The 27,833-nt window shown below is 60.1% G+C and overlaps 1 protein-coding gene across 1 annotated transcript in view; it reads left to right on the forward strand.

The window, feature by feature from the left end:
- INPP5A (inositol polyphosphate-5-phosphatase A) overlaps window positions 1-27,833 on the forward strand; it is a 170,683-nt gene that overhangs the window by 87,400 nt on the left and 55,450 nt on the right. Inside the window, exons 5-6 of the mRNA XM_069460100.1 lie at window positions 22,524-22,587; window positions 24,280-24,383. Of these exons, the coding sequence (XP_069316201.1) occupies window positions 22,524-22,587; window positions 24,280-24,383 (168 nt within the window). The remainder of the gene's footprint in view (window positions 1-22,523; window positions 22,588-24,279; window positions 24,384-27,833) is intronic.

The following is a 27,833-nucleotide window of genomic DNA, read 5'->3' on the forward strand; positions in this document are numbered from 1 at the left end:
CAGCTAACAGCTAACGTTATAAAGACCGCGTCAAGTGCCACAAGGGTGGGAAGAACCAGGGCTCCCTCCTGCTTGTGGAAATGCAAACTCACACACCCACCTGGGAAGACACTTCTCAAAACAACTTGAGGACACACCCGTCACGTGACCCAGCCATTGCCCTCCTAGGTGCTCCTGAGAGAAGCTGAAGCACATTTCATGCGAAGGTGAGCACACGCGTGTTCACAGCAGCGTTGTTCAGAAAAGCCACAGCCATCGACAGCGGACGCCACCCCAGGTGAGGGGTCACAGGCCGCGTGCGGCTCGGCAGGACAGAGGAGTCGCTGCGGGTGGGTCAGCAGCGCGCGGGTGTCCGGGCGGCTGTGCCGAGCGAGGGGCAGCAGAAGAGAAGACTGCGCTGCGTGATCTCACGTGTGCCGTGTTCTCCACGTGCAGAGCCGTCTGGAATGACAGAAAGCAGAGCGCGGTTTCCTGGGGACAGGCGGGGTGGGCGCTGCAGGGACTACACTGGGGCCTTGGCGGGTGGCCGCGGCTGTCGTCTGGCTGTGGTGCGTTCATGGGTGTACAGACATGTCAGAACTCAGCTGATACACGCTTCACGTCTGTGCAGTTCCGTGAATGTCATACTTCATGACACTAAAAACTCTAGTCCTGTGCTTATGGCTTGTGAGTGACCAAACTTTAACTGATTTAATGGAAAAGGGAATATTTCCGTGACAAACCGTACAAATTCCTCCATATGTCTCATGACTAAGGAGCTCAGCATTCCCCAGGGAACAACAGAGCAGGAGTGATTTCTGCCTGATGCGCACACAGACGTTACCACCACGACGTTGAGAAGACGTGCTTTGGGGGAGGCTTTGCTGGCTTCCAGTGTGGCCAGAGTGGCTTTGGCCTGCGTGGCCTGCGTGGCCTGCGTGGCCTGCGTGTCCGCACTGCGGGCGGCAGGCGCCGTGTCCCGGCTGTGCGTGTGCAGGTGTGCCTCGCGTGCTGTGCGTGTGCTGGGGCTGTTTCCGTGACGACGAGTCGTGTTTTCCTGCCTTGAGGGTCCACATCACAGATTCCCGACAGTCTCCAAACTTCTTCCTTTGTCCCGTCCGCACCACTGGAGGTGTCGTAACTCCTGTGTGTCTCCTTCTGCTGCGAGCGCTGAGCTCGTCTGTCCTGCCTGTGCCCTCCGGGCGTCCAATCTGCAGCCAGGACCTGCCTTCTGGGCGGGGTGTGGGGTCCTGGCCGGCGGCTGCTGGTGGCCTTGCCCGGCCCCACGGGTCTGGCAGCCCAGCCTTTCAGACCGACAGCCGTCCCCGTGCGTGTGGCCGGCACCTGCACCGCCCGGAGCCAGCTCAGCCTGCGTGAGCCTGTCCCGTGCGGGGAACCTGACCACAGGTGGGCTGACGTGGGGCCCGGCGGCCACAAGAACAGCTCCCGTGTCTGGAATCAGGGCCCAAGGCTGGAGGTGGACCTGCTCTGTCACAAGGGGAGTCCTGTGTCACCTCGTCGGGTCATGACCAGTCTCAGCCTCACTGCCGAGACTGCGTGTGCCCTTCACATCCCCACCCCGGTGCGAGGGTCTGCCTGTGGGGAGGGGCGTGCGGAGGGGCAGGGAGAAGCCCCATCTCCGAGCTGTGGAGGCCATAGGCCCTGTTGGCCCTGGCAGACGTGGCTCTGGGCACCACCGCGACTCACCGCTGTGCCCGTCCCCGGCTGTGCCCACTCAGGACGCGCACCGTGTCCACGCGTGATCCGGGCGAGGGAGGACAGGTTGTTCTTCGCTTTGCCACAGCCCTGACCGTGGGTCATATGTCCCAGCCGTCCCCCCCACCCCCCCGGCCCTCGCGCGGGCAGCCCTGGCGCAGGGGTGAGCGTGGGGCTCTGCGGCCCGGCCGGGCCCCCTCCCGAGTCGGGAATCCGTGACGGGCTCTCTGGCAAAGGCCGAGTCCAGGCGCCACGTGGCCACTGATCCATCAGGTGCCGACAGGCGTGATCGAGTGCCGTGTCACACGCAGCCCAGGAAACAAATACGCCGCACAAAACGTATTGGTGAACAAACTGAAAAATTGTAAAGCTCTTAAGGACTTTCATGCTTGTTAGCATTTTTTGACAGAAAATCACTGAAGCAGCGAACATAAACAAACAGTCAGGGCTGATTCACAGTTTAGCTTGTTGCTCTGCTCGTTGGGCCTCAGGTGGCCGGGAGTCCCCAGGTCTCTCTCCCTGCGGCTCATGCCGGGAGCCCCTGTCGGGAGCCCCTGCCAGCCCTCCGTGCTGCCTTCGCCGGGGCAGGGTCCCCGGGGAGGGTTTGCTTTTCTGGAGGAGGCCAGAAGGAGCTTAGTGAGCAAGTACTTTCTGCAAAGCCGGTTTGCTTCAGAGGGAGGAGTGGTGTGGACCTGGCTGGTCACATTTCCAGGCTTAATTCACAGCGTGGACTCACGCCTATTGGAAGTGGGTCACAAGGACACTGGGAAGGGCCGGCTGAGGAGGAAGGGACTTGGCTGACCTGCTCAGGGCCGGCCTGTGCCTGGGCCATCCTGACACTGCTCTGGGGGCGTCATTGTCTCTCTGCAGGGACGGCTGTCCCTGCACATCTTCCCTGCTGACGCCCTGCCCTGGCTGTGCTGGGTCGGGGTGGCCTCGAGGCCCGCGGGGGCAGGGTCGCTGGGCTGCTGGGGGGTGGCCCCTGCCCGTCAGGCCTCTGCCCCTCCCCGCAGCCACAGCCCCGGAGGCAGCACTGGAGTTTGATGATTTGCATGAGAAAGCCTTGTCGTTTGTCTTGACACCAGTGACTGCTGTGTCCTCCCGGTCAGGACAGTGTGTGGGGTGCCCCGACTGCCCTGCAGAGCGGCCTCCTGCTGTGTGAACACAGGTGTCACTGACACTGGAGCCCATACAGGGGTGGCCAGTGGTCGTTTTGCTGACCAGGGGTCTGGTTGCCCTTTTAGTCATGCTCCGGCGCCCACATGTGTGGCAAGGTGTCCTCTGCTGTGACTGGCCCCACGCTGGGCTCCCTGGCGAGGTGGTGGGTTTCCGCTCAGTGAGTCGCTCAGCCTCCCCCGCCGCCCAGTGTCCAGGTGCCGTGTGGGGACCAGCAGTCTCTGTGCCCAGTCGGCTCTCGTCCGGGCTCTGCTGGGCCCTGTCTGGCAGTTCTAAACAGGCGTGTTTGAGTGGGAGGATGCAGACCCCCGACTCAGAAGGGGTGGCCTGGCCGTGGCCCTGGGTGGCCGTGGCCCTGTTCTCCAGCCAGTGCTGGCTGAGGGTCCCCATCAGCAGGGGGTTTGTCAGCCGGGGTCTCTGAGCTCCCCCTTTGCGGTGGAGGAGCGGGGCGGTCAGAGGCTCTCTGCTCGGAGCTCTCCCGGCATCCTGGCCGGGTGGCACCCGGCGTGCGTAAGGCCCACCCGGACTGCGGACGCTGGCGCCCGGGAGGCCTTGCCCGCCTCTGTGGATGCCCCAGGCCGGCAGTTCAGCGCACGTCACTGTCATCCCGAAAGCGTCTCCCCAGACTGCTCACGTGGTGAGGCTGCCGCCTCTGACCTGCGTGGCCTTCAGAACACAGGCAAACCACCTCTCAGACTCGCAAAAATGCCTTTCCTGGAAGTGAACTGATTCTGTGTTTTTTCACTTGATTTTGTGTCTGTTGCCTTTTGGGAGAAGACTTGATTGTTAAGTATTACGAGGAAGAGTAGAGTTGATGTTTGGGGTTTCCCTCATTGTGTAGCTTTCCTCGGTTCACAGGGAACCGAGCCGTCTCTCCCGCGCCGTCTCTGCCGCGGCGCACGGCCGTGCCTGGCTTCCCTCCTGCTGTCCCTGCACCACGACTGTGCTCTGTGTCGCTCTGTCCTCGCCAGTTTCTAATCTGTGAGCTCGGGAAAATAATGTATACTCAGGGATATTTATATTTAGCCTGGCGGAAAGAGGGGCCATTTGAACACATGATTCCACCTTTTTGCTGGTGTCGGGTCCGGTTTCTGTGGGGGTGGGGCGAGAGGAGCTGTGAGGAGAGAGCGGCGAGGTCCTCCCGGCGAGGTCCTCCCGGCCAGGCGGTGCTTGGTGAGGACGCCACCTCTGACCCTCCCTCCTCGTGGGGGGTTGGGTTTAGACAACTCGCATGCAACTCGCGTGCAGCTTGCTGGGTTTGAGAGCAGCCAGGAAGACGTCAGGTCACCCGAAACCAATCTGTCGGCGGAGCCTGAGGCAAAGCCTCCTTTTCCGCCGGCCACCTCTGGAGTAGAGCAGTGTCCAGAATTGTCCGAGGAAACCGAGAGATCGTCCGGCCCCTGCTCAGACATCTTTCAAACAGAGAGTGTTACTCTTTGCTCTTCATCTTGAAATTAATGTGTGGCTGTCAATTTTTATTGCCGATCTAACAGATGAAGCCTGGCGATTGCAGCTGTCCCTGCACACTGTCCCCAGCCCGTGCCCTGCAGACCTTCCCCGCCCCCCGGCCCGGCTGTGAGTGACGGGGACGTCTGTGCGCAGAGAGCTCTCGGGGGGCCATTGCACTTGCTCTGTGCACTCAGTGTCCGGGGAGTCATGGGGGGTAAAGCTGATTTTTCCCTTTAATTTTCTTTTCATTAATTCCCTGCCCCACCCCCTCTGCTGCCCAGAGAATGAATGGCTGGACGCTGCTTCGGGCCGGGCAGAGCAGCTGTGCCGGACAAGCCTGGGGTTGCAGCCGAGGCTGCCGGGCTTGCGTGTCTGTCTGTGGGATCCGGTAATGCAATGACGCGTGTGCTTGTCTAATAAATGCCGCCGTGCGAGCACAGGATAGCAGTTTCCATTGCGACCCGGATCGTCCGAGCGCGGCCCCTTTGGGTTAGAGCGAGGCTATTTAATAAATGTTGGCTGCTCTTCCAACCATCATAATTATTTAAAGGGTTTTCAAAACGGAGAGGACAAATCAAATCAAGCCATTACTGTTGAATCTCATTCTGGAGTTAAGTATAGTTTTAAAAATGTGGCTCTTGTTTAGAGGCACCTCCCAGTTTTCATCTATTATCACAATAATTGAGTTTGTAGCTGGAATTAAATTTATCAAATTGCATTATCCTCTTTAGAAATTGGATCGGCATCCCGGCAGGGCGAGGCAGAAGTTAATCTGCTTTGCCGAAGCCTCCAGTGGCACCGCGGCCCGGCTGCGGGAGCTCAGACGTCTTCCTGTCACCCCAGACACGATGTAATTTCTCCTCAATCCCTTGTGCAAATAATGACATTTGAATCGAGCATTAACAGGCTTAATTACTTTAAAATTGTCATTTTAATTTACACTGATATAGTATTGATCATACAAGCAGAGATTAAGCTGTTCAGTGGAGCGGATGATGGGGAATTAAACATTAAAGGGTCCTCGAGGGGCCGCGTGTGCTGCCCAGCGCCGGCCGGAAGAGGGATGATGTTTCTCGGTAATGAACTGGCGGCATGCGGGGACATGAATCTTGGGCTCCTGGAAAGGGGGAAATAATGGGGTTTGGGCGGCATTAGCAGGTTATTCATTCGCCGCCATGCACCAATCCTCTAGTGGCTCGCCTGCCTCACCAACATTTATTTATCCAGCAAATTCTGGAGCTTCGACCTTTTTGCTAAGTACATTGAACATAAGTTGAAGTGGAGATTTTTCAGGTGTAACTTTTACAAGTATTTGTTATTTTTTCTGATTCCTGGGCAACATCAAACCAAGTTATTCAGTTATTCGAATGCACGTGTGTCCGAAGGCCCTTGGGGTCAGGGTGGGCAGGGCGGTGGCTCTCGACTCCGTCAGGCCCCCTCGCGTGGAGCCTACGGTCCCCGCCCACCAACCTCACTCCTTGTTTTTGGAAATTCCAAAGGTAAATCCCAGTTTGAGGGTCATTGGTCTCGTTTTAGACAAAACAACGTGAGAGTCTGACATCTTTGCTGTGGGACACTGGCCCTTCGCCTCTCTGGGCGGTTGGTGTCTGGGCCGTCTGGGGCCGTCACCCAGACCATGCCCGTGGCTGCAGGTGCGTGACGCGAGCGAGGCTGAGGCCGGCATCCTCCCTCCAGGCAGCCACGCCACACGGGCTTCTGGCCGCGGTCAGAGCACATCGGATCTTTCAACCTCAGACTGTTTCACTCACTTTTCGGAGGTTACGTAGTAAAACTTAAGTGATTGATTTTATAGCTCAGTGGGGAGTGATGAAATTCTTGATCACTGTCCATAATGGCTTTATTTTAAACAGTGGGCTGCAGATTTGATTAAAGCGTGATCAGGGAGATGAAAAAGTGCTGCCGTTTCTGCTCAAGTTAAACATGGATTTGCACGGGAAGGATTACAAGGGCTTATCACTTCTCCTGACATTTTTATTCTCTTCAGTGGGATTTAAAAGCTTGTTCCCCATTTTACTCATTCTTTGAATAGTTTGGGGGTTTTGTAGGTAGCGCCAGGGTTTGGTTGGTTTCTGTGGCCACCTTTGAAACCATTGATCCTGACTCGTGGCAGCTCCGCACTGTCCTTCCCGGACACATGCGCTTGCCGGGCAGATGCCTAAAACCCGCTTGTCTTTCCTCCGTGTTCCAGCCGGGGCGGCTGAGGCACAGGGAGGTTCAGGACAGCTGTTAGTGACGCACAGCTGGTGGGCAGTGCCGTGAGCAGTGCCGTGAGCGGCAGGCGCAGCCGGGGCCGCAGCCCCTGCCCCGTGGTTTGCGGTGGGGCAGCTGCACCTGCACGTCCATCCCACTTGTGGCCTTGGGTTGTCACACTTGCTCTGGGGACAAAGAGGAGCTGCAGGGGCCCGTTTTATAAACAGAAGCAGCCGCACTCAAGGAGGCCCCAGGGCTGGCGGTGACACTTGGGTGCCACTCGGCCTTGTCCTTGAAGGCAGTGGCCGCTTCCTCATGTGCTCACACAGCCGCGTGAACAAGCCGTTACCATGGGGGTGAGTCAGTGAAACTCGAAGGTGTGGGGCCAGGCCACGTGGCTCTCATCCAATCGCCTGCCTTGCACGTGCCATGTGGGCCCGAGTGTCTCCATGGGCGTGGCTGTCACCATCTCATGTGGGTGTGTCTCCGTGGGCACGGTTGTCACCATCTCACATGGGCGCGAGTGCAGTTTCGTGCACTTCAGCCCCAGCGTGGCAGGAGGTCTGTCCAGCAGTTGCATGTTCCACGCCAGCTCAGTGGCTGAGGTCTGTCCGGCAGTTGCATGTTCCACGCCAGCTCAGTGGCTGAGGTCTGTCCGGCAGTTGCATGTTCCACACCAGCTCAGTGGCTGAGGTCTGTCCGGCAGTTGCATGTTCCACGCCAGCTCAGTGGCTGAGGTCTGTCCGGCAGTTGCATGTTCCACGCCAGCTCAGTGGCTGAGGTCTGTCCGGCAGTTGCATGCTCCACGCCAGCTCAGTGGCTGAGGTCTGTCCGGCAGTTGCATGCTCCACGCCAGCTCAGTGGCTGAGGTCTGTCCGGCAGTTGCATGCTCCACGCCAGCTCAGTGGCTGAGGTCTGTCCGGCAGTTGCATGCTCCACGCCAGCTCAGTGGCTGAGGTCTGTCCGGCAGTTGCATGCTCCACGCCAGCTCAGTGGCTGAGGTCTGTCCGGCAGTTGCATGCTCCACGCCAGCTCAGTGGCTGAGGTCTGTCCGGCAGTTGCATGCTCCACGCCAGCTCAGTGGCTGAGGTCTGTCCGGCAGTTGCATGCTCCACGCCAGCTCAGTGGCTGAGGTCTGTCCGGCAGTTGCATGCTCCACGCCAGCTCAGTGGCTGAGGTCTGTCCGGCAGTTGCATGCTCCACGCCAGCTCAGTGGCTGAGGTCTGTCCGGCAGTTGCATGCTCCACGCCAGCTCAGTGGCTGAGGTCTGTCCGGCAGTTGCATGCTCCACGCCAGCTCAGTGGCTGAGGTCTGTCCGGCAGTTGCATGCTCCACGCCAGCTCAGTGGCTGAGGTCTGTCCGGCAGTTGCATGCTCCACGCCAGCTCAGTGGCTGAGGTCTGTCCGGCAGTTGCATGCTCCACGCCAGCTCAGTGGCTGAGGTCTGTCCGGCAGTTGCATGCTCCACGCCAGCTCAGTGGCTGAGGTCTGTCCGGCAGTTGCATGCTCCACGCCAGCTCAGTGGCTGAGGTCTGTCCGGCAGTTGCATGCTCCACGCCAGCTCAGTGGCTGAGGTCTGTCCGGCAGTTGCATGCTCCACGCCAGCTCAGTGGCTGAGGTCTGTCCGGCAGTTGCATGTTCCACGCCAGCTCAGTGGCTGAGGTCTGTCCGGCAGTTGCATGTTCCACGCCAGCTCAGTGGCTGAGGTCTGTCCGGCAGTTGCATGTTCCACGCCAGCTCAGTGGCTGAGGTCTGTCCGGCAGTTGCATGTTCCACGCCAGCTCAGTGGCTGAGGTCTGTCCGGCAGTTGCATGTTCCACGCCAGCTCAGTGGCTGAGGTCTGTCGGCAGTTGCATGTTCCACGCCAGCTCAGTGGCTGAGGTCTGTCCGGCAGTTGCATGCTCCACGCCAGCTCAGTGGCTGAGGTCTGTCGGCAGTTGCATGCTCCACGCCAGCTCAGTGGCTGAGGTCTGTCCGGCAGTTGCATGCTCCACGCCAGCTCAGTGGCTGAGGTCTGTCGGCAGTTGCATGCTCCACGCCAGCTCAGTGGCTGAGGTCTGTCCGGCAGTTGCATGCTCCACGCCAGCTCAGTGGCTGAGGTCTGTCGGCAGTTGCATGCTCCACGCCAGCTCAGTGGCTGAGGTCTGTCCGGCAGTTGCATGCTCCACGCCAGCTCAGTGGCTGAGGTCTGTCGGCAGTTGCATGCTCCACGCCAGCTCAGTGGCTGAGGTCTGTCCGGCAGTTGCATGCTCCACGCCAGCTCAGTGGCTGAGGTCTGTCCGGCAGTTGCATGTTCCACGCCAGCTCAGTGGCTGAGGTCTGTCCGGCAGTTGCATGTTCCACGCCAGCTCAGTGGCTGAGGTCTGTCCGGCAGTTGCATGTTCCACGCCAGCTCAGTGGCTGAGGTCTATCCGGCAGTTGCATGCTCCACGCCAGCTCAGTGGCTGCAGTTGTGTCCTCTGCACATCTGTGAGCTCCCTGCCCCCCAGCACTTGTGCTGTCTTGTCCTCTGTCCCTGCCCTGCTGGTCACCCTCGGGAGCCCAGGACTTGCGGGTGACCCATCATCCCTCTGGCCCGACCGCTAGTGTGGCCCCTTCTAGGACCCCTCTGCCCTTTCTCCTCCTGCCGACCCCGCTGTCCTCGCTGGGCCCGAGTGCACTCGGCCGTCCCCAGCATCACAACCTTCTCCCAGAGATGCCCTCACTGAAGCCTGGTGCTCCCTTGGGGCCCCCCAGTGTCTGCTGCCTCAGCGTGGAGCCCCGGTGCCCCCACGTCCCCAGACTCTTCCCCTGATTCCCTGCAGCCGCCAGGCCCAGCCCTTGCCAGCGTGACCCTGGGCGCCCGGGAGCATCCGCCAGTCCCGTCGCTGCAGGGGGTGGCGTGGAGGGCGCTCCTGTCTCCTGCGCCCGCACCTGCCCGAGGCACAGCTGGCCCTCCGCTCGCCTGATGCACGTGCCCTCCACCTTCCAGGAGGTTCCATCAGGGAGTCTTCTCGGGTTTTCTTCCGTGCCAGGTCGCCCTGTTAGCAAGCAGGCTAGCGGTTTCCTCTTCCCACAGGGAGAACCTCCCCGGCCCTCGTCCTGCGGCATCTGATGTCCTGGTGGTTCCTGCCAAGGCGAGAGAGGGCGGAGGTGCGGCTGGGCGGCGCAGAGTGCAGGTGTGCAGACGGCAGCGGTGGCCTGATGGCTGTCACTTCCCGGGGTCTTTGTCAGTGAGGCTGATTTATGGCGAGGCCATTAGCGGGAGGCAGCTGTCTCTGGTACCCTTTCCCGTAAGGGCTGTTCATGACTTGGCCGCAGAAAAGGGGAAAGGAAGCAAAGCTCCTTCTCCCAGAGTATCGGGAGCACCAAGTGGCCAGCCTGTGCGGCGTGCGGCGTGTTGGTGCCTCCTGCTCTGCCGGGGGAGCCCTCCGTCCCCTTTCCGGTTGGGGCAGCGGGTCGCGCTGTGGCGAGTGTCCGGCTGGGGCTCCCGGTGCAGTGGCCTCTCCCAGGCCCGAGGGAGCACGTCAGACCCGTGGGTGGGGAGTTGGAACGTGGCCTCTGCCTCTCTGCTTTGGAAGGACAAAGCCAGCCCTGGGTCGCGTAGCTGTCCCTGCCGCGGCTTCTAACTCTGGTGTCAGCCAGGGACACATTGGGGGCCACACCCTGTTGTTCCTCTGGTGTGGAAGGTGCCGGCAGGAAGAGGCGCAGTTAGAGGAGTCGTGTTAGCGTGCAGGCGTGACGGCACTGCCCTGCGTGTCTGCGTGTGGCGCCACTCCAGGCTCAGAACCGCCCTAGGAAGTGGGTTCCACCATACTACAGATGGGGAAACTGAGGCCCAAACAGGTTCAGTCACTTGACTGAGGTCTCACAACCTGGAAAAACAGATGCGGGATTTTGAAATCCGTGCTCTAGCTCCCGAGCCTGTGTTCCGAGCCGCCCTGCTCTGCCCACGCTGAGCAGAGGGACGCGTGGAGAGTCGGCTCCAGCCCGGGTGGTGGCGGCAGAGGTGACGTCTGTGGCTGGCAGTGTTGACGCGGAGGCAACTGTTGGTGTTTAGGTAAATTTCCCTGGAGATTTAAACCCAGCAGTGCCCTGACGAGGCGAGCACGTAGGAGGGCCGCGTGTCCCTGCGTGTCCCTGCGTGGCTCTCACTGGACAGACGCTGTGCTCTGTGTGCACGGCGTCTCATTTGCTCCTCACGCAGGTGGGGGCAGGTGACCGTGGCCCCGTCACCATGTTTCAAAGGTGGAGCAGAGGCTTTGCCGATGTTAGCTTTTTGCCAAAACCACACAGCTGGAAACGGCAGAGGGAACAGAGGCACGGACTGCAGACAGACGGGACACGAGACTACAGTGAAGTGTGGAAAGACAGAGGGTGGCACGGAAAGGTCAGCGGGAGACACGGAGGAGACGCCGTCCATGACACAGGTGACCCGACCCTGAGGAAGAAAGCAGAGAGGTGATCGGAAGTCATTTTTGAAGACGGAAATCACAATTTTCCAAAGTTAGGAAAGACTTCAACGCACAAAGTTAGGAATCCCAGTGGATCTCTAGCATGATTAAAGCAAACAAAAATCCCAGACAGGTCACAATAAAATGCAGAAAAGCACAAGCGAAGGGGAAACCTAAAAGCTGCTGTGGGGGCTTGAAAAGGAGCAGCGGTCACAGCGACAGCCGAGACTCCAGCAGAAACAGCTGAGTGTCTTCAGGGACCTGGAGGAAACCGTCAGCGTAGAATTCTGTACCCAGCACAAGTATCTTCTCAGAATGCAGGTGAAGTAGACGTCTTATTCAAATGAAAAGCAATAAATACTGCAGGGTGTTCCTCCAGCAGGTAGAGACTGTGCTCAGGTGAGCCAGGGACGCAGGAAGGAAGGAGCCGCGATGAACACGCAAACAGGTGCGTCCGCGGGCAGGCGTCCGTGTGAGCAGGGAAACGTCTGCAGTTTGAAATGCGGAGAATGAACATTCACGCGGGGAGGGGCGTGAACGAGCCGGTGTCCGGGCCGTGCCGTGCTGGGGCGTCGCGGGCACCGGGGGACCGTGACCGGGCAGGGCTGCAGGACGCTGCGGCACCCGCGTTTCCGTGGAGGGGGCTGAGCCGCCGTGTCTGAAACAGACGCGGACGGCAGTTTCCCAATACAATTGAAATTTTAAAATCAATTAAAGCTTTTTATTGGCGTTTTATGTGCCCTGAGCTGTCCTAATGGCAGAGGCATTTTGTAAACAGCGTGTGTCAGCGCTGGCTGTCTCTTAAAGAGCATTTTACTCTAATTGTCCTTTCTCCATAATGCACATAACCTATTTCTTCAGGACATTTGTAAGAATGAAATTGTAATTGAAAAGCTAATGATTTTTAGAAGAGAAAAGTCAGAGCTGTTTTAATTATGATGCACACTCTTTACATAATTTAATTGGCATAAAAGTTTATTGATTTACTTTTGTAATCATTTAGACATGGGAAAATGTAACTTAATAAATTTCATAATTAAAACTAGATGTCATTGTGAGACTGATATTTTTCTTGGCTCGTTATCAGAACTTTCTATTTGTAAAATATTTGTTCTACAAAAACAGCGTTTTGAGAGGAGCATGCCTACGTGGTGCACGTCAGAAAGTGAGTGGGATGCCTGTGCGCCGGCCTCGGCGCCTCGCACGGCGTTGTGTTCTGACAGCGGCGGGAGCACTCGGGTCTGGATCCTGGCACGTGGGCTTTTCTCCCTCCCTCGGGAGCTCACTCGCTTTCCCTGCTCTCCGCCGGCGTCGGCGCTTGAGACGCAGCAGACGGGGCCGCGTGCACCGCGATCCCCTGCAAGGCCCGGCCCGCGCCGACGTGTGGCGGCAGATGGGGCAGGGCCATGGGGACTGTCTGGTCCTCACCTCGCTCGTCCGCAGAAGGTGGCTCTGCAGCATCCTCAGCTCGGCCAGCGCTGTCACCTCCCCGTGGGGACGGACACCGCACCCAGGCAGCAGCAGGTTTCAGTCCCTCCTGCTCTCATCTTTACCTCGTCCTTCCGTGCTGCGTGGCCAGCCGTTCTCTGTGCCTTTTACACCGTCACGCACGTGCCATTCTCCAGGGCTCAGGGGAGACGCTGCCCTGTCTCTCCAGCTAACCATGAAAATAGATGTGAATCTCACGTGTCAGTTTCTGTGGAATTGACAGGACGCGGCTACTCGTGTCACCGCTGCCCTGCACACTGTGAGGTCGGGGCCAGCTCTGGGCGCCTGGGGTCCTCCCTCCTCCCAAGTCACTGTCAGGAAGCCCCCTGCCCCGGGTTCCGGCCGCATCCTGACCGCCCCGGCCCTCTCCCTCCTCCCGGCCTCTCCTGACGGCAGCCCAGGCCCGTCCTGGGCCCTGCCCTTCTCCCTGGCTCTAGTTCCTCCTGGCCAGCTCAGTGTCCCATGGCTTCGAGGACCGGCCACATGCTGGCCCCTGCCTGGGTCACCCAGGCCTCTGTCCTGCACTCCCGACCCTCGGGTTTGGCCACCTTCGATGTTTGTCAAGTGTCTGAAGCGGTTTGAACCTCAGCTGGTCTAAAGCTGGCGCCATCTCTCCAGAGCCCTCCGGCGCAGGTGTGGCTGTGCCCACTTGGCAGCTGCCGGGCGGAGGTGCGGGCGCCGCCCTCGAGAGCCTTCTCACGTTCACACCGGCCGTGGCCCTGTGGACGCTGCCCTGCGTGGTGCCGAGCTCCCCCAGGGCCCTCTGACAGGCTCCTTGGCCACGGGCTGCACATGTCTCGGTCGCCTGAGGCCACGCGTGCTCAGAGAGCGTGCCCGGAGCGTGTTTGTGGAATGAGAGAGCGAGTGAGCGAATGGATTGTTTCAGAAAGGGCCCGTGTGTCTTCGGCTGGTGGGTGACTTCCCACCCAGGCGAGGCGCGAACGCAGTGTCTGTGTCGCAGGTTGAGAATTGCCACCGTCACCCGCAGGCCCTGTAGGGACAGCCTGTCTTCAAGGCCACTTTAAGTCTGTCTCGTTACACTTTAGCTGCTCCTCTTTATGGTGATGTCAAGTGTTAACAGCGTACTCATCTGGCGGGATTTACTGTCGCCGGCGCGAGCTGTCGAGTGGCTGTCGTGTGGAGTGTTTACCTCGCTGTCAGAATGACTGGTGCCCGCGCTGGCAGGCAGAGCCCTGGCCCTTCCTGCGCTGCCTAATTGGGGACGCTACAGCCAGGAGCTGTGACAGGGTTCAGCACCCCGAGCGCAGCATGCCGGCCTCCACGGCGCTTGCTTTATAAAATGCTCTTTAATTCAGGAGCAGAATATCATTAGCTTTGTAAGTGGATGAATACAATGGACAACCAATTTAATTAACTTGTAGTGTGGCTATTGGACAGGAGACAGAATGAAATTACGTGTGCGTCTCTGGCGCAGGCAGCCGGCCCAGAGGGGGCTCGGCGGTGAGGGTCAGATGGGGGCACACCTCTGTGCCGTCATCTCGTGTTAGCCCCGGGAGCTGGAATTGGAAAGTCAGTACTTTGTAAATAAGTCAGCTCTCATTTCCAGACGGTTGCCGAGCTCCTTTGAGAGAGGACGACCTTGTGACAGTGACATGCTAAGTGCAGCCGTGCCAGGTGCCGCCCGCGGCCGACGCGGCAGGAAGCGGGCGGTGACGCGCCCCGTCCAAGGAGCTCGACCGCTCCCGAGTTCATTACGCAGGGACGATCAATGAAGCTCCACATTGATTTAAACAAAAGCTTTGTTTCATTTATTATTGTTTATAATCTAATGAATGTTATTGTAACTTTGATTTATTACTCAATCTCTTAAATTGTTTTAAAACCAGAAGTCTTGGGACTTACTCCGGAAATATGGTCAAAAATGTGCAGTTTGTGCGATCCTGCCCAGCGTCTCCGCAGCTCTGCGAGGCTGCGCCAGGGCGAACGTGAAACCTGGGCCAGGGTCTGCACGCGGGTCGCGGGCGCGTGGCCGTCAGCCCTGCGTGCCGGTGCCTCCTTCCTTGCACTGGGCGTCGTCGACGTCCTGCCGAGACTCAGGGGTGCCCCGATCTGGCCGCCATCAGGCCGCCGCCCTCCCCTTAGAGAATCCAGGGGAGGAGACCGCAGTCAGCACGGAGGGCTGCATGGAGGAGGCGTGTTTCTGCGGAGTTTGGAAGCGGCTGGTGGTCTTGGGGGGAGGCGGACGAGGGGAGGCTCAGCACACAACTGCCCTGGTGGCAGACAGCGGAGCGGCTGAGCCGGAGCTCTGTGATCGGGGTGTAACGTCACTGCAAAGCCACACAGGGCAAGGTCAGGCGTCTGTTTTTAACACACTGCCACACTAGAAAAAAATTTTTTTCCTTGGGGCCACAGTGTTTTATTGCGAAAATGAGTTAAAAACTTCCAAAACAAAATGGTCCTAATTTAATGAAATTTTTAATGAAAAACTTGTTATTTTTAATTTTCTGTGTGTGAGTTATAGGCATCTTGAAAAATAGTTCTCGCGGCTCCCAAGGTGAAGAGGCGTGTGAGTTGCGTGTGCTTCACGAGGCCTCGGGCTCCAGACTGGCGTGAGTTCCACACAGCTCACGTGGCAGTTGCTGTGTTAAAGGCCACCTGGGGGCAGGGTGGAGAGGAGGCCCGACGGGGCTTGAGGACGAGGGACAGCGGGTGTCCTGTGTCGCTGCGCAGCCCAGTGCCACGAAGAGTGACCCGAATGCCACTGGAGACTCGGCCCCGGGTGGTTTCACGGGGCCGTGGGAACAGGGACGAGGCTGGAGACAGCGCAGGAATCCTGAACACAGAATCAGCGGGTGGAGTCCAGCAGGCGTGAGCACAGGCGTCGCGGTCTAGTTAGGTGCACGCCAGGAGCGCACGGCTGGCCTGACACTCGCAGACCTCGGGTAGTTCCTTACGTTAGCTCACTGACACCCAGGGGCGCCCCTGCACCGTCCTCGCGGCACTGGCTGCCCCGCGCCGTGTCTGTGATGGATGCCGCCCTGCCCTCGAAGCGCACCGTGCCCCGGGGGCCTCAGACCCGGACTGCTGCCCCCTCGGCCTCCCACGGTGCCGGGAACAGGCGCCACAGACACTCAGAACGTCCGTTCTCACCTAGACACGCCCCACACTCAAGACTCAGAAACCCGAGTACCTGTGTGGCGTCCCCTCCTGGATGGCCGGAGGCATCTCGGCACAGCGGGTCTCGCCAGGCTCGTTTCCCCCCAGCCCGCCCCGCAGTCTGTCCTGCTCAGGAAGCAGCAGGCCCTGCCCCGGTGCCTCTGGCCCGAGCCTCAGAGCCCTCCCCTCGCCTGCGTTCCCCACTGGAGTTTGTCCGCGGGTCCCACGTCCCCCGTCCACCCTACGAGCCTCCACTGCTGCCGCGCTGGGCCCGGCCGCGTCAGCCCTCCGGGACGGCCGCGGGCTCCTCCCTGGCGCCACTCGCAGCCCTGCCCCCCTGTGCTCAGTGCCGAGCGACTGGTGCTCGCCGTGGGGCCGGGCGCTTTGGCAGCGCAGCGCGGCAGGACGGCGTGAGGGGAAGAGGGTGAGAGCTGTGAAGGAGACACAAACCAACAAGGCGGTCCTCACCCACGAGCCCGGAGATCTGCAGTTGCCGGAACTGACGGGACCCCGAGCAGGGCTGCTGAGTACAAGGTCAGCGTCCCGAAGTCAATAGCAACAGTTATCGTATTGCTTTTTAAAATTATATTTTCTAATGGCAGCAGAAACTGAAAGATACCAGAGAAGAAAGCTAACAAAAGATTTTTAAGAATTTTATGGAGAAAATTATACAACTTTATTGAAAGAGACATAAAAAGACCTCAGGATATGTTCCTGGGAAAGAAGACTCGATGTCACGAGGCATCAGCCCACCCAGGCTGGTCGGCAGCCTCTCTGTGCACAGCCCGCGCCCCACAGGCAGGTGTTTCCGTGTAATTCAGCAGCTGATTCTGAATTTTCATATGAAAATAAAATAAGGACCAAAAATAACCAAAGTTATGAAGGCACACTAGATGGGGCATGTTCCCTTACTAGATGTGAAGACTTACAAAGCTAAAATAGGAAAAATATTATCAGAAGTGACCGACGGGACAGAACTGAGAGCCCAGAAGCAGACCCCCAAGTGGACAGAAAGGTGGTCACACGAGGCTTGGCGGGGCAGCGGCACGGGCCTGTCCGTGCAGGGAAGCAGGGCTCGAGCTCACCTGGAGCTGCACAGAGATTCCCTAGGGATAGCGACAATGGGCTGGAATAGAAAGCCCAGAAATAAGCGGTGGCACGTGGGGTTGGACGGTGTGTGACGGGTGCCAGGGCCGTTTGGGGGTGGGGACAGTCTCCCAGCACGCAGGGCGGGACAGCTGACGTCCCCGTGCAGCAGGAGGACGCTGGGCCCTGACCTTGCACCGTGTACAGGTGTCGACTCAGAGTGAATCACAGACCTTAATGTGAGACCTGATTTAAGACCTAAAACTCCAAAACTTTCAGAAGGAGACATGAGCCAGAACCTTCCCCACACAGGGTTTGGGAGGGATCCCTCGCATGGACACCAAGGCGCAGGCAACAAAAGAGAAACTAGACGCATTGGGCTTCGTGAAAATTGAGAAGTTTGTGTGTCAAAAGACAGTATCAACAGAATAAAAGAACGGGAGAAAATACTTACAAATCATGCATCTGATAAGGACAGAGACGTAAAACGACGATAAAAGAACAAACAAGCTGACTCAGAAAGGGGGGAGAGCTGAGCAGACGCTGCTCCACAGGAGTCCCGTGGGCGCCGGGGAGCCCACGGAGCTGCCCTGCGTCTCCAGTCACGGGGACGCAAGTCCGGCTGCACTGAGCCACAGTTTTAATTTGTCAATTAAGTAAATTTAGAAAAGCTGCAATGAGCTAACGCCCAGTGCCTGTTACAGTGGCTGCGACCCCAGAGCCCAGAGGACAGCAGGTATCGGTGAGGATGTGGACACGGTGGGAACTCTGTTCCCTGCGGTGGAAATGCGAGCGGTGTAGTCGCCGTGGAAGACAGTGTGGCGATTCCTCCAAAAGTGAACGATGACATTGCCGCATGAGCCGGCGGTTCCACTCCTGGGTCTGTGCCCGACAAGTGAAGGCGGGTCTCAGAGAGAGGTCTGCACCCGTGTCCACGGCGGCATCATTCACGTTTGGCTTCCACGGCCAAGACACGCACAAGCCCACGTGTCCATCCGTGGGTGAGCGGACAGGCAAAACGCGCGTCCATGGCACGGAGCGCCGCTCCCCAGGGAAGGGCTGCTCCTGCCCCCGCGCGGCCACGGAACCCGAGGCCGTCACTCTGAGTGAGACGCGCCTGCCACCAAGGCCAGCGCTGTGCGATTTCACCCGCACGCGGGCCTGGGAATAGCCGGAATCGGAGACGGAGAGTGGGAGGGGTCTGCAGGGCTGGGGGCAGTCGGTGTGTGTTGGGGACAGAGTTTCCGCTGGGAAGACGGAGAGTTCTGGAGACGGAGGTGGTGACGGTGGCACGACTTCGAGAAGGTGCCACTGAACTGTGCACTTAAAATGGTTGAGACGGTGAATTTTATGTTGCGTGTATTTTACCACAGTCAAAAAATTTGGTCATGAAAAAGAGGTGCCCAACTACGCTAGTACCGTGGAAATGCAAACTAAGACAATGAGGTATAATTTCACACACATCCAACTGGCAAAACTGACGTCTGCTGGCACCAGGTCGCGGCAGGACGGTGGGACAGGCCCCGCCCTGTGACCTGGGGGAGCCGCGTGACCCCGCAGTTCCCTGTGTGTGGCACACATGTGCACATACGTGTATTTCCTCTCACACGCTTGCCTGGGATGCGACGTTTACTGCAGCCCCCATGGTGACGGGCAAGTGATCAGAATCTGTCTTCATTTCCGGCAGAGGAATGGAAAAATCACAGTATTTTATATACTGAGTGCAGCATTAAAAATAAGCTATTAATGTAACCGTGAGTGGGAAAAGCAGCTTGGCGAGGCGGTCGGGCAGCCCCCGCCCCCTCCGGTCGCTTCCTCCAGCACCGTGCCCGCGGCCGCCGCCCCCGCCTGGCCCTGGCGGGCACCGGGCCTCGCGTGCTTCTTGCGTGTCTGTCCCGGGGGTGCCGGGCACGGCGCCTGTCACCACACCATCCTCCTCTTCCCAGGCGCAGCCTCCTGGCGTTTTCGTTCTTCCTTCACCCTTCTGTTATGTTTTAACATAATTCCGAGAACGCCTTTGAAGCCTCCTTGCAACCTAAGATCTTTCTAGAACGATAGGTTCCATCTTCCTGTGTGCACCTGCCCTGCCCGCTTACCTTCGACCCCCCGGTAAGCGCCGTTGTGAATTCTGCCTTCAGCCTTCTGTCGTTTTGACGCGGTGTTAACATGGCGTCTTGCCGTCACGTGTAGGAAGTTGCAGGAACGTTCCCCCTCCCAGCGTCCTTTGTGGAGTCCGGCTGTGGTTTCGGGTGCGGCTCTCATGGGTTTGTTGTCCTTGCTGGGGAATGTTCCGTTTTAGGGATATTGCAGGTGTGATTTGCCCATTTCCACCTTGAGCATTAGGTCATTTTTGTTGGTGTTTCCAGAGGTGCTGTGTTGGGTCCTCGGGCCTGTGTCCTGCGCACTGCCGCTTCTCTGAGAGCGAGATCTGGGTGTGCAGTACCTGTGTGTGCACGCACATACGTGTGCATGAATGTGTGTGTGTGTATGAGTGCGTGTGTGTGTACATGTGGGTGTGCTCTGTAAATGTGGTGTGCAAATGTACGTGTGTACACGCATGTGCGTGTGTGCAGCAGTTTCTCTTGGGCATGAACCAGCCGAGAGGCGGTGGGGCTGTGAGTTCATGGGACGGCCGTGTCCCCGAGGCTGCAGTCGTCAGTTGCTGTGAACCCGAATGTGTCACCGTTTCCCCGACCACAAGGAGGAGCGGCCGTGTCACGAGCAGGCGCCACACCAGCACGCCGGTCCCCGCAGGCACGGGGTCCCCATGACGCGGAGTGTCCCTGTGTGGCCGCGTCCTTCGCGCCGGGGCTGCGTGTCCTCCCGGGAGGGCGGGATCCAGCGCACTGGCCACGTTAGGGCTTTTACCGGCCACGACCCGTTCTGTTGTCTGTTGGTTCCAGTTTAAAACGACTGACGTTCTCCGTTTTGTTGCAGACTTGAAGATTAGCTATCAGCAGTATCTTAGGATGTTTTTCCCTGCTCATGGATTGATTTGCTTTCTTTTTAAAAAGTAACTGGAGTGGAGACACTTTATCCACGGAAACGGCATAATGCTGTGCTGTCCAGTGTTCGACGAGCCACCAAACTGTCACTTTCTCTGTCACTTCTGATAGGTGCAGTTGGCCTCACGAGGGCCTCCCTGGGTCACTTGCCATGACCTCTGCCCTTCCCAGCAGTGGGGCTCAGCCGCAGGTCGCCAGGGGCGCACCAGGAGCTCGCACCTGCGGTCACGCCAGCAGCACTGTGGGAAACCAGCCGGCATTTCCGCGGGGACGCCGCTGCATGGGGAAATGGCCTGTTGTCACCAGGGGGTCACACGTGAGAAGCGCTTACGTGGTCTCCTCCGCCTTGTGTCTGGAGAAGAAAGCAGTGTCCTTTGTGTCCCTTGCTGCTAAGTCGGTTTGACTTAAGCTTTAGGAATTTGCTCCGTTTCAGGGAAAAGGGAGCCGGATGCAGAAGGCTTCGGGTTAACGATGTGTACTTTGGCGGCTGATGTAATTGGGGAAATGACAAATTACCAGCCGTCTGATTGGTGTGCAAATAAGCAGTGATGGAGGTGTTTCTGACGAGCAGCTTCGTGCTCCTTCCTCGTCAGCCTCTGCCCTGGCCTGCGTCCTCCCCGCGCCTCTGTGCAGGCCCCCAGGGCAGGTCACCGCGCTCAGCAGACGAGTCCTCTGTGGCTGTGGTGTCTCGGTGACGCGGCCCTGTCTGTCTGGGCATGTGAGAAGCGGTCGCCCCTGCTGTTCCGAGTGGCCATGTTTGCAGAGCGGGCCTGCCTCTGTCAGAATCCGATGCCCAAAGTCAAGCCCGGCGACGCGGTGTGGCCGGTCCTCAGGTCACCAGCCGGCAGCCGAGGCGGAGTTTGCTTTCGTAGCAGGTGCGGACGCCTCACCCCCCGTCGAGCCGCCGAGCTTCCCCCGCGTGACCAGGAGCTGCAGTCGCCCCTGGGGCCGGAGCCTGTCTCCAGAGACCGGATCACCCGGCGCAGCCCTGCCGGGGTCCAGGAGAGCAGGGTCTGGGTCTCCCCAGTGGCCACACCCACCGCTCCTCAGGGCCGTCCGGTGAACTCTGCATCGTGGCAGCTGCCCCACGACCGCCGTCACGGCCGCCGGCTGCGTGTCACTAACTCGGAACTAGTAAGCGTCCCGACAGTCTGGTCTGTAAACGTGTAGAAAGTATTTTAATAGCTTTCAGCAAGAGAGACAAGGAGTCGGCAGTCAGACGTGACAAACACAGCGCAGACCTGTCCTGTGGTCGGCGGCTGGGCGAGCCGGGCGCTTCCGTGAGCAGTGGGCACCTGCACCCTGTCGACGGGGCCGGAAAGCGCTGGAAACGTTGGGTTGAACTTGGGCTTTGGTTATCCATTAGAGCTAGTTATGGACTTTCTGACTCCGTGAATTTCAGTCCCTGCGCCTGCACTGGGCTTATTCTGCATTTATTTGTCACCAGCTTCGCGGTATTGTGTGAGCTTTATCGCCCTCCGTGAGGGGCGGCCTGACTGTTCGCGGTGACCTGACTGTTCGCAGTGACATTGTTGACGCGTGCTGTTTTCGGAGGCTTTCTTTATCTGAAACGTGAAAAGAGGCTTTGTAAGGGCTCGTGTCCGATCGGCAGGTCCAGGCCTGCAGCTTTCTCCCCAGCTCCATGCGTGTGTCCACCGCCCTCTCTGTGGTGAAGGCGCTCGGGGAGCCCCTGGGAACCCCTCGGATTTGGCCACTGGTTGCCGTGGGGTGGGCCGGGCCCCTGGGCAGGAGGTGGGCATCCGGGTAGTGGGGGCCGTAGGTAGTCTAACGGGCAGACCGGAGAGGTGACGGGGGCCTCGGGGGCTGCGGACAGGGACGGGCCTGGAGTGTGCTCCCCTCGTGCACGCACACCGGCGGCCCTGGGCGTCTGAGGGACCCTGGCCCGGCTCTTTCTCCTGCAGCCCCTCCCCCGGACCCCACCCCGCACGGCGTCAGCGTGTGAGCGGCTCACGCCCTCCGAACTCAGGCCTCACGCTGGGGTGTAAGCGACGGTGGGTGATGGGGAAACCTGATTTGGCTGTGCCAGTAGGTGGCGTCTCGGCCTCCTGTTCATTTCCTCAGTGAGGTGACTGTCCTGTGGTGCGCAGGAGAGCATCCCCCTCAGGACATCCCTGCCGGAGCGCTCAGGAGACGGCATCGTGGTCGTGGTTCTGCCCAAAACAGAGTGCACGTGTGCGGGGACACGCAGACACAGCAGGGGGTGCGCCGTGTCCTGTCCGTGGCTCTCAGCTTTCTGAGGACGTGGCACTTCCAGGATGAGAAGTCGGGATCGGCCCTCCCGGCGGCTCCAAGCCTTTGCCCTGTGGTGCAGCCCTGTGTGGTCTGGCCACGTCGGTCCCTCTCGGCCGCCTGCCCAGCCCCAACCCTCCCGCCTGCCGTGTGGCCTGCTGGCGTCCCCCCGCTCCACGGTCAGCTCCGTGAGGGTGCGATTCCTGGGTGAAATTCGCCGTTTGGGGAACGGGTCACTGCGCTTTGACAGGGGCGCGGTTTCATGAGCACCAGCTGCCATCCAGTCGTGGGGTATGTTCATCACCCAGAGTTTCCCAGACCCTCTGTTGGGGTTGCCAGATTTAGCAAAAGAAAACGAGGTGTGCGTCCGTGTGCACGCGCAGATGCAATCAGACGTGACCACACTGCGCCCGTAAACACCACGGCACACCCGGATTCCAGGTCAGGTGACTTCCCGGCCGACGCCGCGTGCCGAGCCTGGTGGTGTTGGGTGTGGGCGGGTCACCGCGCCTGGGTGACCGTGGTCAGGTTACAACCAGTTAGACTCTTGCTCAGAACTTGCTGTAGAAATATTCCCAGTGCCTCTCATACGCTCTCTCTTTTTTGCTCTGCAGGCGCTAGGAAGCTTTTATTTTCTTCATGAATCCTTGAAAAACATCTACCAGTTTGACTTTAAAGGTAAGACCCCTTGCCGTCCGCTGGGATTTCCCGTCTCGGCAGACGCCCCTCCCGGGGGTCCGGCCCCTTTGCCCCTGCCCTGTGGGTGGGCTGCGGGTCTGGGTTGCGTGAGTCGCTGGCCGGCAGTCATGGACCGGGGACCCCCGAGAGAGCCTGGCTTTCTGGCTTCTGTGGGGTGGAGACGCCCAGGCAGCCATGGGCCCCTCCGCCACGCCGGCCACACCAGCCACGCCGGCCACGCCGCTGCCCCCGAGAGGCTCAGGGGGGGACTGGCTTTCGTGGAGTTGACAGGAGACGTCTCTGTGTTCCTGTCAGATGTGAGAAAATGAAAAACAGAATGAGGGATTGTGTATTTCAGACAAACAGGGACAGGGGCACGTTTGTGGCAGGGAACAGTGTTGTCCTCGTTTGATGGGCCGACACCACGTGTCGTGAGGCAGAGCTTTGCCCCAGACGCTCCTGCCAGCGTGAGCCTGTCCCCTCTCATTCGTTTCTGTGTCGTGGGGGCAGGTGAGTGTTGCCCCAGGTGTGCGAATTTCCGCCCGAGCCACGCGTGTGCCTCCACCTCCGTCGGGCGTGTCTTCTGCGTGGAGATCCGTGTGGACCCCACGTGGGCTCTGGAGCCAGAGCACCTCAGCTTGAAACGGCGTTAGAGCTGTGTGGCTGTGGAGAGCGACTGGCCGTGTCAGCTGTGCAGGCTCGTGGTGTTTGCGCGCTCGGAGACAGGGCGCCTCTCACGACACTGGGCACCGGGGCTGTTTCCAGGTCGCCCGAGGGGTGGATTCTGCCGCGTGGAGAGCAGGACTCCAGCCAGCAGAATGGTGTTTCGCCTGCCCTGTCCCCTGAGGTTTCTTCGGATACTTATAATACGGCGTTGTCATGGGAGAGGCAGCGGCTGCCCGCGTGCCGTGCCAGTGCGTGTGAGGGGCGGGTCCGAGGCTCATGCGTCACACACCAGGGTGGCTGGGCCGTGCCAGTGCGTGTGAGGGGCGGGTCCGAGGCTCATGCGTCACACACCATGGTGGCTGGGCCGTGCCAGTGCGTGTGAGGGGCGGGTCCGAGGCTCATGCGTCACACGCCACGGTGGCTGGGCTGCCAGTGCGTGTGAGGGGCAGGTCCGAGGCTCATGGGTCACACGCCTCGGTGGCTGGGCTGCCTGTGCATGGAAAGGAGGCCCCAGGTGGGTGTGAACAGCAGCAAGACCCCCCGTCTGCAGGAGATCAGCCGGCGGCTGGGGGAGGCCCTGTGGCCGGCCCCAGTGTGTCCTCTGGGGAATCCAGGGAGATGCCAGGGTGGCAGCTGGCAGAGCCAGTCCCTCCAGCTCCACAGGACGCCTCCCCAGGACGTGAGTGCCGCTGGCGGGATTCGAGGGGGATCGATGTTGTTAAATACATCCCTGCGCAGGTCTGAGTGGATGTTGAGTCCATGGCCTCCTAAGCAGATTCCCGGTTCTAAAGACGATGCCCACCAGCCCCTGCGAGTCTGTGGGCCGGAGCTGTCGGGGATGATGGGCTGGCCTGTCGGAGCCCGGGTCGGGGCGCAGTCACGAGCTCGGGCCTGGGGGCGGCTGCCTGCCGTATCCTCATGTCCTCCCTGGCCCCATGGGGCTGCACGTGGGCCCCGGAGCAGCGCCTGGCTGGTTGGACTGGGCACAGAGATGAAGTGTTCACCACGTCCTCTACTCTTTTCCAGCCAAGAAGTACAAAAAAGTGACCGGCAAAGAGATCTACTCGGACACGCTGGAGAGCACGCCCATGCTGGAGAAAGAGAAGTTCCCGCAGGACTACTTCCCCGAGGTCAGTGGGCCGCCCCGACACCTCTGTGCACTTCCCGCGTCACGGGTCGGAGCTGGCTGGTGCCGGCCACCGGCGCTCTGCCCTTCCGGGAGGTTCTAGGCCCTCGTGGGTTGACCCCGCAGTTACCGGCAAGGGAGCGGAACCTTGTGTGTTACGCACCACGTCAGCCGGTAAATTGTCCATCGTCCTGTGCCAGCCACGGAACCCGCTCCCGAGACGCAGGAGGACGGCGGTCCGCTCACCTGCAGTGCACCTGGGGCCTCCCGGCACACGGGCGCGGGAGGGTCGCCCTGGGCAGGGAGAGCCAGGACGGTGGCCGGCTCCCTGCCAAGGTGTTGGAGGGACCGTGCCACACAGCACAGGGGCGCGAGGGCGAGGTCCCGTGCGCGGTAAACCTCAGGCGGTCGTGCCAGCCAGCGAGCAGCGCGGCCACACGTGGGGAGCTCAGACCTCGGCCCAGCAGTCCTGCGGCTGCTCACGAGAGTTTAGAAATTGGAAAGTCAGGGACCATTTATGGTCTCGCTATGCAGACAAACGTAATCATAAAATGCTGGTGCAGTTTCTTCGGTTTTAGGGCATTTTGTTTAGTTTCTGTGTGTGTTTATGTAGCTGTTACACCATCTGGGTAACTTTGGATTGTGTTACTTTTTAGCAAATCTTACAACCAGCATTTTTGGAGCCTCCCAAGCCGGTGCAGTTACCATGGCGACCCAGAGTTTATCGCCTTGCCCTTTTGTGATCTGTTAGATCACTGCGGGGTGGGGACAGCGTGACGGGAAGCATTTTGCGTGCTGAAAACGCAGAGGTGGTGGCTGTCCGGTCGGGGCACACCCTGGGCTCGCTGTGCAGACGGGCGTGCGTGGAGCTCGGCTGCCCAGCCCCAAGGATTGCGCCGCGGTTCCCGTCTGCTCGCGTCTTCTGCAGGGAGGGCGGCCGAGCCCGCACGCAGAGCTGATTCTAGCAAGGCCACGACTTTATTAACTTGCTTTATGACGCGAGCCTTGAGTGCAGGGTGCTCTTGTCACCGTGGGGCTCAGCTTCCTCATCCATTTGTCCTTAGGCCAAGGACACGGCGTCTGCCAGCCACCTCCTGTCCTCGGCCCGCTCCTGGGCCCACTCCCTGGCCACCCAGCCTGAGCGTCCTGCCCTTGCCCGCTCCTGGGCCCATTCCCTGTCTGCCCAGCCCGAGCGTCCTGCCCTTGCCGGCTCCTGGGCCCATTCCTTGGCTGCCCAGCCCGAGCGTCCTGCCCTTGCCGGCTCCTGGGCCCATTCCTTGGCTGCCCAGCCCGAGCGTCCTGCCCTTGCCCGCTCCTGGGCCCATTCCCTGGCCGCCCAGCCCGAGCGTCCTGCCCTTGCCCGCTCCTGGGCCCATTCCCTGTCTGCCCAGCCCGAGCGTCCTGCCCTTGCCCGCTCCTGGGCCCATTCCCTGGCCGCCCAGCCCGAGCGTCCTGCCCTTGTAGGAGGAGGCACAGGAAAGCCCAGGGCCTCTGTGTGTGGAGCCGCGTCCCCGTGTTGTGACGGTTCCCGGATGCTGCTACACGGTGGCGTGCACCTCACGAGGGCTTTGGGGGCCGTGGTTCCCTGGAGAAGCTGTGAGCCGAGCTCTGGGCCTCCATCCAACCCAGACCCAGCCCACGTCTCCGAGTGCCCGAGACAGGCTCAGGGACCCCGTGGAAAGCATGGGCTGGGGTCGCCTCGGCCCAGGCGCTGGCCCTGGACTGGTCCCAGGGAGGGGCTGCAGCCTGGCGTCTTGCCTCGGTGGGCCTCAGTCTGCTCAGCCCACTTCCCTGAGCCATCTCGCCACCCTGAGGCTGCGTGGCCTCTGAGGACACGGGGCACTGGCCGTGGAGCCAGGCTGATGACATGGCCCCACCAGGGAGAGGTCCCCACCCCGTGCCCTGGCCTCCAGCCTCTGTTTCGGCAACAGCCCTGCTGGCCCAGCGGTGACAGGGGAGCAGAAGCCCAGGCCCCCCTCGGCCTCGCTGCCCACCCTGCTGTCCAGCCGTTCCCTGCGTCTCGTCTGTCCCAGATGGGTGGGGAGAGCCCAGGCGGGGCCCCAACCTACCGGGGATGGGCCGATGTGTGTCCTGAGGGACCAGAGGCAGCAGGGATCGGCCAGGGAGGGCGGCTGGGATGGACAGGGCTTCTTGGCAGGGAGCAGGACACGAGGGGCAGCTTGGGGGCGGGGGACCAGGGCAGGGGCGGGGGCAGGGGGGACCAGGGCAGGGGTAGGGGCGGGGGGGGGCTCTGCTGTGACTCGGCTGCCCCTTGGATGGGGGGGTGCCCCCAGCATGGGTCTGGGTCGTGGCCCCAGCCCTGGTCCTGTGAGCCGTGTTCTGTCCCCTCCAGGGTGCCGGCATGGTCTGGGGGACAGAGCGTTGAGGGGCCGTCTCCCTCCCGCAGGGAAAGCAGCCCCAGCCTAGGTTCAGGCCTGTCTTGCACCCAGCGGCCCCAGCTCCGGGTGACCACGTTGTCACGTCCACGGGCAGAGGAGGAAAGGCATTCTGGGACGTAGACTCGCAGGAAGGAGCGGGCTGTGGGCGTCTCTGGGTGGTCCCCAGCCTCCCGACCTGGAGAGCGTGTTGCAGCCCACAGCCCGGCGGTCGGTCAGCCAGCAGGTCCTCGTGGCTGCTGGTGGCTGGACAGAAGGGCCATCCCTGCCCAGGGCCTGGGCTTTCTGGGGGTCAGCGTGGGCATTGCCGCCCCGCCACACAGGAGACCCCTGGGACCCGTGTGCCTGACCTGGCGTGGTGCAAACCAGTCCAGGCATGTTTCCTTCCATGCTGGAAAATCAACAGAAGGGAAATCTTATTTTAAAAATCATGAACGTGTAGCGTTTTGTCAGCAGTGTGGCATTTCCTAACCGTCCAGAGCTTCGTGAAGCGCGGCAGCTTCCACTGTCTGTAGCGGAGGGTCCCAGCGAGGCCTCTGCCTCCTGCCGGGCCGGCCACACCGCGCCCCTGCCCGGCCACCCCTCCGTCCGGCCCTCGTGCCAAACCTCGCTGTGCTTGGACACGCTGTAGGGAGGGGTGGCTCAGACGGATTTCTGTTTCTGCTATTTACCATCACTTAGGCTAATCTGAGTGTAATTGCGGTGATGGAGGCGTAATGCAATTCCAAATAGTCACAGCCCACTGCGTAGAAAACTAAGGAAACTTCCTGTGTGATTTATGGCGCTTTCGGCGCAGCATGAATTCCGGATGGGGCCTCTGGGAGCAGCACTGCAGATAGCGTGGGGCCATTTTTAAAAGGCAGATTTGTGTAGTCGATCACAGCAAGTCATTTTTCCCCTTTTGCCCGTGGTGAGAAATTGGTTGTTACCATAGATCACAAGCTGCCGCAAGCCCTTGCGAAAGATGGATTAATTCCACTAATGCTCACGCGGTCTCTGCAGCGCAGGCCGTGCGGCGATAACCTCCCCGCAGCCGCTCTCTTCTCCGAGGCGATTTA

The sequence above is a fragment of the Eulemur rufifrons genome, chromosome 28 (genome assembly GCF_041146395.1).
Source record: "Eulemur rufifrons isolate Redbay chromosome 28, OSU_ERuf_1, whole genome shotgun sequence".
Classification (NCBI taxonomy): domain Eukaryota; kingdom Metazoa; phylum Chordata; class Mammalia; order Primates; family Lemuridae; genus Eulemur; species Eulemur rufifrons.